This window comes from Xylocopa sonorina, chromosome 17 (assembly GCF_050948175.1).
Source record: "Xylocopa sonorina isolate GNS202 chromosome 17, iyXylSono1_principal, whole genome shotgun sequence".
Lineage (NCBI taxonomy): Eukaryota > Metazoa > Arthropoda > Insecta > Hymenoptera > Apidae > Xylocopa > Xylocopa sonorina.
The window spans coordinates 1,932,571-1,944,656 of NC_135209.1; the positions used below are offsets into that span (position 1 = coordinate 1,932,571).

At 36.5% G+C, this 12,086-nt stretch overlaps 1 protein-coding gene across 3 annotated transcripts in view; it reads left to right on the forward strand.

The window, feature by feature from the left end:
- LOC143431237 (carboxyl-terminal PDZ ligand of neuronal nitric oxide synthase protein) overlaps positions 1–12,086 on the forward strand; it is a 51,033-nt gene that overhangs the window by 32,529 nt on the left and 6,418 nt on the right. The window contains exons 1-2 of one of the 3 annotated variants that reach the window (XM_076907817.1): positions 6,219–6,291; positions 10,889–11,245. The exons of 1 other annotated variant lie outside the window; for it this stretch is intronic. In XM_076907817.1, the coding sequence (XP_076763932.1) occupies positions 10,976–11,245 (270 nt within the window). In that variant the 5' untranslated portion in view covers positions 6,219–6,291; positions 10,889–10,975. Of the gene's footprint in view, positions 1–6,218; positions 6,292–10,873; positions 11,246–12,086 lie in introns of those variants that run through there. One more of the 3 variants, XM_076907818.1, reaches the window with a different exon arrangement.

Genomic DNA, 12,086 nt, shown 5'->3' on the forward strand with positions numbered 1-12,086 from the left:
TTACAAAAAAGTGAATTTAAAAGGCCAGTACACATATACATAGATACACTGGGCTCCTAAAAAAAATCTATAAATCATTCTTCGTTACTCTTCCTCCAATACTCAAGCATTCCTATAAAAAAAAGAAAAACCAATGACAGTCATCTCTTCCAATCATGAATACGTGTACGTAGAATAGTAGACGCGACGGGTTATCATCGTATAAGCAGAAATACTTAACTTACAAACAGATGAATGTAACTTACAAAAAGGTGAATTCAAAACGCTAATACATATACACTAGGCTCCTAAAAAAAAACCTATAAATTATTCTTCGTTACTCTTCCTCCAATACTGAAGCGTTCCTATAAAAAAAAGAAAGACCAATGACAGTCATCTCTTCCAATAATGCACGCCTGTACGTGGAATGGTACATGCGGCAGGTTATCATCGTATAAATAGAAGTACTTAACTTACAAAAAGATGAATTTAAAACGCCAATATATATGTACACAGATACCATGGGCTCCTAAAAAAAAACCTATAAATCATTCTTCGTTACTCTTCCTCCAATACTGAAGCATTTCTAAAAAAAAAGAAAAACCAATGACAGTCATCTCTTCCAATCATGAATACGTGTACGTGGTATAGCACACGCGGCGGGTTATCAACGTATAAGTAGAAGTACTTAACTTACAAAAAGATGAATTTAAAACGCCAATACATATGTACACAGGTACCATGGGCTCCTAAAAAAAAACCTATAAATCATTCTTCGTTACTCTTCCTCCAATACTGAAGCATTTCTAAAAAAAAAGAAAAACCAATGACAGTCATCTCTTCCAATCATGAATACGTGTACGTAGAATGGTAGACGCGGCAGATTATCATCGTAAACAGAAAACGGAGGGGTTAGCGAGGGGTATGCAGAATCGCTCGACCGAATTACCGGGTACAGCTGAAGGGTGCTCGAAACGGGAACAGCGGAACGCAAACGGGCGAATTTCGAGCGTTGCTTTCCGCGTTCTGGAAGCTCGTTTGTGCCGTCGTGTGCTCTCGCCTCTCCTCTCGCCTGCTCCTCTCATTTCGGCACTCGAAACATGCACAGGCGGCGGTGGTGGTGGGGCAAGGGGAACGGAAGAGGAGCACGCAGCGGCCTGGCCGTCGAAGAAAACGCACAGACCCCGGTCAGCGATGACGAAAGACACTGGAGAGGGAACGAGACGCGAGCGACTGATGAAAACGACACGGTGAATTTAATTATTCTCATTTAATTAGGGGACCAAGTGGCTTGGGGGACGATTTCGAGATGGAAATGAGTGAGCAACAAGAGGATCGTTGAAGTGGAATTGTGCGGGGTGGCTGCTCGAACATCGACGAGGGTGCGGATAATTGGAGAAGACAATTTTCGATGGCTTCAAGCGCAGGTACGAGGATAAAAAAGTGCGTGCTCGTTGAAGAGGAACTTGAGTGGAGGGGACACGAGTTTGCGAGGAGGTAAAACGATACTTAAGGAATTAATCAAATTGTGAGATATTTAGAGGACGAGGAATCATCTCAAGAATCATATTCGTGAGAAGGCGAAGTAGATAATGAAGGAGAGTTAATGGAATTGAGGTAACAAGTAGTTGAAGAATATGAAACGATACTAATGGAATGTAAAACGATACTAAAGGAATTAATAAAATTGTAAGATATTTAGAGGACGAAGAATCATCTCAAGAATCATATTCGTGAGAATGTGAAATGGATAATAAAGAAGAGTTAATGAAACTGAGGTAACAAGTGGTCGAAGAAAATGAAACGTGGAAAACTAATGAAGAATATCCTTGAAGTGGATTGTATTATATATTGTACAATATAATTAAGTATTAGAGCAATCGAAGAAGCTGAAGATAGATGAAGAAATAAAGAAGATTCATAAAGTGGATTGTATTATATATTGTACAATATAATTAAGAATTGAAGCAATCGAAGAAGCTAAGGATAAATGAAGAAATAAAGAAGATCTATCAAGTGGATTGTATTATATATTGTACAATATAATTAAAAATAAAAGCAATCGAAGAAGCTGAAGATAAATGAAGAAATAAAGAAGATCCACGAAATAAAATTATGTGGGGTTGTTGAACAGAAATAAATATATTTAAAATCATACTAGTTACTGTAATAAATTGCAGAGAGGGTTAAACTTAATTGTATGGACTTATTCTAGTAAATTAAGGGTGAAGAAAAAAATTACATAACAACGGTGTCTCTAATTGGTGATATTTAGAGTACATTAATTCATTTTTATATTAAGTAATTCGTAAACTGCTTATATTAATAACAGAAAACCTAAGATTAATTTTGAAAAACTTCAATTTTTCTATATACAAACTGACTGTGCAAGGAATAATAAAAAAGGATTAGGCTAGGATTTATGGTAATAGAGTTTGATGTAGAGCCGGAAGTGTTCTGTTCTCGGTTCATCGACGTCGCGAGCCATTAGACTGAAAGTTTCAATTTAGAAATTAAGCTGATAAATTACATCTGTTGCACGAGAAGCAGAGGAAGGCAGAGTCGCGAGGATAATTAAGTTTAATCGATACGTGCGAAGAATAGCGTTCAGGTGATGATGGAAGTGTTTGTAAGTGAGAATAGAATCGACGTAATTAGGTATCGATTGAGTTCCAGCTGAGGTTAATTAAGGAAAGTAACAAAGGTGTGAATGTATGGATGAAACGTGGGAGGGAAAGCTGAATGAGCTTGCCAGAGTGCATAGCAGAAATTGTAGGAAGCTCTGAAAAGGAAATTCAAGTGCCATTACATTCAAAATGTAGATACTTGCTATTAATTAGGATAAAGGTTTGAATTTTTTCATTGAAAATAGCTGTTACAAAAGGATAGTTAAAAGTGTTGGGCAAATAACACTTTAGAATTAAACAAAAAATATTTCTTTTTATTTAAAACGAAGTTAGAATCGATTAATACAAAAGCATAGTTAAAAGTGTTAGGCAAATAAGACTTTAGAATTAAACAAAAATATTTTCTTTTATTTAAGACGAAGTTAGAATCGATTAATACAGATTTGATTAAATAAAGATGTTTTATAAGTTCACAAGTAAAAAGAGTAAGCATATACACAGTGCGTCACAGGTATTTCTCTGCAGTACTTCATCTTTAAAAGCAAATAAAAAAGGAAAACAGTGAAAGTTCTCAACAGCCCTTCTCTTAGAAAATATTTCACTGGGGGTATCCTGAAATACTTCCACTTTCAGAAACAAATGAAATTCAAACTCTTCTGCGAACGCAAATATTTCTTCTTCTAACAAATGAATAGAAAAATCAGGTAAAAGAAAACAATAGAAATATATGCACAGTAAACTTTCTAAAATTAATTCACAATCTCTTCTTACTTTTACAAAAACAGAAAGCTTCAGAAAAGGAAAAGTTTGCGACAAATTTGTAAAAAGTGGTGAACGACAAAAATATTTCTTCTTCAAACAAGTGAATAGAAAAGTCATATAAAAGGCAACAAAAGAATTATATCCACAGTAAACCTTCTAAAATCAATTATAAAACCAAGAAGCTTCTAAAATAAAAATAAAATAAAATAAAATAAAAATAAAAAATATTTCTTCTTCAAACAAGTGAATAGAAAACTCAGATAAAAGGCAACAAAAGAACTATATCCACAGTAAACCTTCTCAAATCAATTATAAAACCAAGAAGCTTTCAAAATAAAAATAAAATAAAAAATATTTCTTCTTTAAACAAGTGAATAGAAAACTCAGATAAAAGGCAACAAAAGAACTCTATCCACAGTAAACTTTCTAAAATTAATTACAAAACCAAGAAGCTTCAGTAAAGTGTGCAACAAACGTCTAAAAAGTGGTGAACGAGAAGAATATTTCTTCTTCAAACAAGTGAATAGAAAAATCAAATAAAAGAACTCTATCCACAGTAAACTTTCTAAAGTCAATTACAAAATCAAGAAGCTTCAGAAAAGTGTGTAACAAGCTTCTAAAAAGTCTTGAACAGGAAGAATATCTTATGTGGTCACGTGTACGCGTTGGAGGGGCACGGAAATGCCATCGAGCGGCACAAAAGCGGGCATATTAATGCGCTTATAAATAAACCAGAGGAAGAATCGGACGGATTGCCGGCGCGTGTGGCGTCGCGACGCTTCTGCCGCTAATCGCGCGTCCCGCGATCCGCCAGAGGCACACGCCGCGCTTGGTTCCGCTCCACCTGGACCGCTGCTGCGAGATGCTCGTCGGTTTTCGGGGGATACATTTCGAGAACACGCGTCCCAGCTTCGAGACGCGTCTTCCGTTCCTTAGCGCGTGACTCGAATACCGCGCGGACCAACTTCTGTGACGGATCGCAGGGGACAAGAGAAGAGAGAAGAGAGAGAGGGAGAGAGAGAGAGAGAAGACGAGAGAGAGAGAGGAAGAGAGAAGAGTGAAGAGAGAGAGAGAAGACGAGAGAGAGAGAGAAAGAGAGAAGAGTGAAGAGAGAGAGAGGAGAGAAAGAGAGAAGAGAGAGAGAGAGAGAGAGAGAACAGTGCGTGGATGGACTCGACGAATAAAAAGAGACGAGGTGTACGAAGAAACGACCGTTGACTCGGACCAGAAGAAAGAAGAAGGGAAGAATAGGATGGAATGACCAGTTGCGCGAAGAAGTTAAAAGAAGAAACGGAGGATTGAGTGGTGATTTGTTGTGAAAAGGAACAGGAGATGAGAGACTGCGATTTGAGGAAGAAACTAGTGGTGATTTTTTAGGGTTGAAGGAATAGGGGGTGAGAAACTGTGATTTGAATTGAGAGGGAAATTAGTAAAGGTATGGTGATTTGGTCGTTGAAGTGGGGAAAAATGAAGAGTGGTGAGAATAAGAAGTAGAAGAGAAATAGAGAAGTGAGGAGATAGAAATTTAGGTTGTGTTGGAAAGTTAGTTTATTAAATTTAGGAAGTGAAGAAATTGGTTTAACGAATTTAAAGAAAGAAGAATTTAGTTTCTTAAATTTAAAAAGATAAAAAAATTGGTTTAGTAAATCTAAAGAAAGAAGAAATTAGTTTATTAAATTTAGAAAGAGAAGAAAATGGTTTACTAAATTTAAAGAAAAAAAAAATTAGTTTATTAAACTTAGAAAGATAAAAAGTTAGTTTAGTGAATCTAAAGAAAAAAGAAATTAGTTCATTAAATTTAAAAAGATAAAGATTGGTTTAGTAAATCTAAAGAAAGAAGAAATTAGTTTATTAAATTTAGAAAAAGCAGAAATTGGTTTATTAAATTTAAAGAAAAAAGAATTTAGTTTATTAAACTTAGAAAGAGAAGAATTTGATTTAGTAAATCTAAGGAAGAAAGAAATTAGTTTATTAAATTTAAAAAGAAAAAAATATAGTGCAGAGAATGGTGATGAAAGAAAAATAAGAATGATGAACAACAAAAAACTATAAGAATGATCTTAAAATTTCAAATAAGTTTTGAAAAGATGAATTGCGAAGTTGAGAATTAGAATTGGACACGTGAGAAGAGCACCAGAGGATTCTATTAGACTAATTGGCAGAAGTGGAAGAAGTTTAATGGAAAAGGGAGAGGTTTGAGAACGGAGGTTCAAATTGCTTAAGAATACGCAGAGGAGGAAATAGTTCTGTGAAATTGGGGAAACCGCCAAAAAGGAGAAGATTGGAAGAAAAAGTTCCGCTGTGAACGTGGTTGAAACATTTCCACAGAAATTGGAGGAATTTTAGGCGAGCAATCGAGGACGCAAATTGGATAAGTTTAATCAAGAAACGGAGAGCTAAACTATTAACGAAACTTCAGAAAACAAGATGAACAACAGAACTTGAGCGATTTTTCAGTTAACAAAATTAAATAGCAAGAAATTTGGAGAATAATTTACTGAATAAATTTATTATTAATTCGTAGGTAACAAAAAATAGTGAAAAACAATTTTAACAGTAAGTGAAACAGTGTACATATATAGCAATAATTTTAGTTCGATTTATAATTAAAAAGGGTGTGTTAAAATAGCCAAGAGACGATTTCATCGGTGAGTGACGCGACACATTTAGTTCAGTGAATGGTGTCCAAGAAAAAAAAGACTTCATCCCCGAACGAAGATCGATTTCAGTGATTTATCCCTGTTACAACGTGCAGGTACAGTTTCGTGCTTTCGTGTTCAGGAAAAAGAAAATGAATTATGACTAGTCCACTTCTATGTTCTCAGAGCTGCGCGTAAACGAGCGAATAGTTTAAGCGTACATAAAAGTGACAAATGAACAAGGTTGATCCTGAATGATCGATGCGGCACCATTTCACCGTTTGGTAATATTTATCACTGTCGTCGATGTGGTTATGCACTTTTTGCGCTCTTATCTCGAGGATCATCGCATACGTTACTCCACCATCGCGTTGCGCATCTCATTTCTCATTTTTATCATTATTTTTAGAGAAATTAATCTTCTCTTTGCAACCTCGTACATGAATCTTAGAACGTTAGATTTAGAAATCTAATTAAAATTAGAACGTAGAAATTTTGCAAACTTTTTCTTCTATTGCAGACAAAGATTTTGTTGCAGAAGGTCAATGTAGAAATCAATAGTGAACCTCGTACATGAATCTTAGAACGTTAGATTTAGAAATCTAATTAAAATTAGAACGTTGAAATTTTGTAAACTTTTTCTTCTATTGCAGACAAAGATTTTATTGCAGAAGGTCAATGTAGAAATCAATAGTGATTGTAGTAACGAGATTGTACTCCTCGAAGCTGGCAAATATTTATGGGCAGCTCTCTGGAAACGAAGCTTTCAAGGGAAGCCTTTGATTTCTCACAATTCCACTTTCTTTAGCTGAAACAGTACACCCATCGTGATAATTGGAGGGTGAAATTGGATAATCGATAGATACCTTTAAAGACACACGTATTTTAAACATTACAAGTTTAAAATTCAACTTGCAATATTATATTCGATTTTTGTTGGTTTAACTTCTCAGAAAATGTGATACGTATTTAAACATTACAAGTTTAAGATTCATCTTGCAATACCATCTTCGATTTTTATTGGTTTAACTTCTCAGAAAATGTAATACGTATTTAAACATTACAAGTTTAAAATTCAACTTGCAATACCATCTTCGATTTTTGTTGGTTTAATTTCTCAGAAAATGTGATAAGTAATTTAATTTATTTCCTCAGATATTAAAAACTGAGTGAATATTTTCTTTCTTCGTTATTTTTAATTGAAGAAAGACAAAAATCTACCATAAAAAATTGATTCGATTCCTCAGAATGTGGTATACACTAAATTTGGCTTATTTATTCAGGGCTTCAGGGATTTTTATTTAAATTAAAAAAAAAGTAAGTAGGATATAAAAGATCAAAGAATTCAACGAGCAAAGCTATGTAGTTCGAGCCACGTGTTTCTGTTTCATCTCACTGAGTCGCTCAACAGGCTTCACCTGCTTTCTTGATTAATTTTAATCGTCGATTACTAAACAGTCTGCTCTACAGCCTTGAACTTATCAGATATTTATTATAAATTATATCTTAATCTATCATTTTATCAACGATTTTGTTCAAGCTACATCATCAACATTATCAAATTCATAAATTAACAAATAATTTTCTTCATTCTAGCCAACATTTTATTAATTTATTAGCAATAATAGAATTGGTTTAATTCCCTACAGATGGTCGTAAAATATACATTAAATAAAAAAATAAGAAAGTAGGAAATCTGCTGCTCTAATACAAATATACTACGTTTTGTATTAACAAAAATAGACGTGTTTATCTTGAAAAACTCATTGAGAAACGAGTATCTTTTAATCTTAGATAAAATCTCGTTTAACTCCACGAGTTTAGAGAAATAAAGAGAGAATAGGAAATAAACGAAAGTTTTGTAGAAGACTCGCATTTCTAGGACTTATAAAATCTCTTAATCTTAGATAAAGTCTCGTTTAATTCCACGAGTTTAGAGGAAAACAGAGAGAATAGGAAATAAACGAAAGTTTTGTAGCAGACTCGCATTTCTAGGACTTATAAAACTTAAAAAGCACGAATTAACATTTAATGGATGTATTTCATTCGCGCGTAGATAAAATCCGCTACGACCATTCATAAATCTCGAACTTGACCTCAGACGACGACAGTTAGTGATAACGACAAGCGAGCACGTTGCTTTGATTAGTTAAGCGTGCGTAACACGAGCGAGCACGCTCGTCAGTGATTAAACGACGAGTAGATAACAAGCACCCCTCCTAATCAAACGCACGCGACCGCGTTTACGTAATTCACATCCATAACTATTTTTTCCTCGCGTTTCTATACGAAAAATACCCAGCATAAGTGCGTTTACGTAATTTACATCCATAACTACTTTTTCTTCGTATCTCTGTAAGAAAAGTACCCAGCACAAGTGTATTCCACGCTTCATCCTCTTCTTTACACATATATTTGAAGGTATCCATTACTTCTTTACTTCGAGACACTTACAGCTACAAAATTTCATTAAAAAAGAATGCCTTAGAACACCCATAACTACTGTTTCTTCGCAATTCTATACGATAAGTACCCAGCACGAGTGTATTCCACGCTTCATCCTCTTCTTTACACATATATTTAAAAGTATTCATTACTTCTTTGCTTCGAGACACTTACAGCTACAAAATTAACTCCAACTAGATTTCCCATACATGGCATACTGTTTCTTCGCAATTCTATACGAAAAGTACCCAGCACAAGTGTATTCCACGCTTCATCCTCTTCTTTACACATATATTTAAAGATATCCATTACTTTTTTACTTCGAGACACTTACAGCTACAAAATTAAGTCCAACTAGATTTCCCATATATGGTATACGCTCGCAGCGCCAAATTGGAGAACCTCTGCATCAGAGTCTCTAATAAAAGAATTTACTTTACAATACAAAACGGAAAATAAACCTCTATGCGTTCTATTTCATTAAAAAAGAATGCCTTAGAGCATCCATAATTAATTTTTCTTCGCAATTCTATACAAAAAGTACTCAGCACAAGTGTATTCACGCTTCATCCTCTTCTTTACACACATATTTAAAAGTATCCATTACTCCTTTAACTCCAACTAGATTTCCCATATATGGCATACGCTCGCAAAAAAGGACTTACTTTACAGCACAAAACGGAAAATAAACCTTTACGTTCTATTTCATTACAAAAAAATACCTTAGAGTGTGTCTCGCACAGACCAACTGTTGCAGGTAACTCGAGTTACCTCGATAGGACGAAGATTTACAATGTTCGAGATTAATTCCTCGTGCTGGGGTTATAGGGAGAGACGCCTCTAGCGCGTTCTTGCTGTATTCCACGCTTCATTCTCTTCTTTATACATTACTTCTTTACTTTGAGACACTTACAGCTACAAAATTAACTCCAACTAGATTTTCCATACACAGCATACGCTCGCAACGCCAAATTGGAGAGCCTCTGCGTCAAATACTGTACTAGAAGAACTTACTTTACAATACAAAACGGAAAATAAACCTTTACGTTCTATTTCATTACAAAAAAATGCCTTAGAGTGTGTCTCGCACAGACCAACTGTTGCAGGTAACTCGAGTTACCACGATAGGACGAAGATTTACAATGTTCGAGATTAATTCCTCGTGCTGGGGTTATAGGGAGAGACGTCTCTAGCGCGTTCTTGCTGTATTCCACGCTTCATTCTCTTCTTTATACATTACTTCTTTACTTCGAGACACTTACAGCTACAAAATTAACTCCAACTAGATTTACATGATTACATGGCATACGCTCACAGCGCCAAATTGGAAAACTTCTGTGTCAGAGCTTCGCCTAAAAGAACTTCCTTACGATACAAAACGGAAAATAAACCTTTACGTTCTATTTCATTACAAAAAAATACCTTAGAGTGTGTCTCGCACAGACCAACTGTTGCAGGTAACTCGAGTTACCACGATAGGACGAAGATTTACAATGTTCGAGATTGATTCCTCGCGCAGGGGTTATAGGGAGAGACGCCTCTAGCGCGTTCTCGCTGTTACACGCCGCGGAGCAAATAAACTCCTCGCGTAGGCCCCCGTTAACGACGTGGATCCGTAATAGTTTCTAAAGCGAGAGAAAGAGGGAGAGAGTGAGAAAGAGAAGAGAAACAGAGAAAGAGAGAGAGAGAGAGAGAGAAGCAAAGATTTATCGACGAGAGTTTGCCAGTGGTCGGCTGTTTATAAATGGAATCGTCCGGGGCACGGTGCAACGCGTAAATATCGATTCTTCGGCGTCGCGTTGTGTATTCGAAATAAATTCGCGGCGGACGGTTTATCGTCGCCCACGAAACTCGATTCGCGGTTATATTCGAGTTCCCTGTTTCCGACTGCCAGTCCCAGGGAACCGTACGCGCGTGTAATGCTCGACGAAACCGCGGCGCTGACGATCGAACGCAGTTGGGATGGGGAAAATTGATGGGATCCGAAAGAGTACAAGGAACATGTAACGCGTGTCCAGCACTCGAGGCTCTGGGGACCCGACACGAGTCTGTTTTTCAATGAAAATCGATTCGTACACATCATATCGCTGTTCTTTATTTTGCAAGATGGTCTCGTGCAGGGTTGACTGCTCTGGTTCGTTGCATTTTCGTAAATAAACGGACGCCAGAGTTCTTTCTCGCGATCCTCCTGCTCTGTGGACAAAGAAATTCTTAGCACGCGTTGATGTGTATTGATAAATCTCGATTCCTCAATCGATTTCTATTTTCTTCTCTGCCCAAGATGATATTTAACGGACCGTCTGAGATGCATCGTCCATTGAATGATTCCCGCGTAATCGTATTGAGATCTTCGAATGAAATAGCCGTTGGACGGGATCCAATGAGATAAGAACGCAAAAGGACGTCGTGAACGCGTAAACTGGCGTCGTGATGTAGGTGCACGGTGTTTCCTAAGAAAGTAACAGAGTGCAGCACGCGAAATACAGCGTGATCTGGAAAACGCGACACGTACGAAGGTGAAGCATGCTGAAGAACACGAAGCAAACGAGCTGCGAGGCGGCAGTGCCGTTTGGTTCCGGACCAGCGAGTCCATCCGGTGTCGAGACCACCCCAAAGCCCAGGAAGAAGCTCTCGTTCAAGGAACCTGAGATATTCAACTATCTGAAACTGAAGAAACCGTTTGCAAAGACGAAACCGCCACCCCTGCAGCTGGCACGCGCCACGCAGAGCGTCGAGTTCAGGTTCGATGAGAACCCCTTCGAGGAAGAGAACGATGACCTCGAGGAACTCGAGGTAAAGGTGGACGCTTGCGAATAACGCCGTTTATGGGGGTAAAGGTGTCTCCTGTGGCCTGACGTACGAGAAATAGGAAAAGAAAGGCCACGGGATATGTCGCGGACGAGGGAGAAACCGTCGCGATGGAATAAATTAGCGGCGGTCGCGATACTGTTTCTGTTTTTCGTCAGATTTTATTTTCTTTCGCTTTTTTCGTTTTTTTCTTTTTCCTTTCTAATTTTGGAACACTTGTTGGGTGTAGACGGATTTAGGTGTTTGATTGGGTTTTGAGAAGCGTGGGTAGCACGCGTTGGAAGTTGGATGGTTGAAGGTTTTTTAATTGGAATATTTGGGAATTTGTTCAGTTGGAAGTTTCTGAATTTTAGAGTTTGCAAATTTGGAAATATGTAAATGACAAAGCTCGAAATTTCGAAGATAAACTTTGATTCTTCGAGTTTGGAAATTTTCAAATTTGAGACTTGAATTATTTGAAAGCTTCAGAATTTTAGAGTTTGCAAAATTGGAAATATGTAAATAACAAAGCTCGAAATTTCGAAGATAAACTTTGATTCTTTGAGTTTGAAAATTTTCAAATTTGAGACTTGGATTATTTGGAAGCTTCAGAATTTTAGAGTTTGCAAAATTGGAAATATGTAAATGACAAAGCTCGAAATTTTGAAGATAAACTTGAATTCTTTAAATTTGGCAATTTTCAAATTTGTGACTTGGATTATTTGGAAGTTTCAGAATTTTAGAGTTTGCAAAATTGGAAATATGTAAATGACAAAGCTTGAAATTTCGAAGATAAACTTCGATTCTTCAAGTTTTGAAATTTTCAAATTTGAGACTTGGATTATTT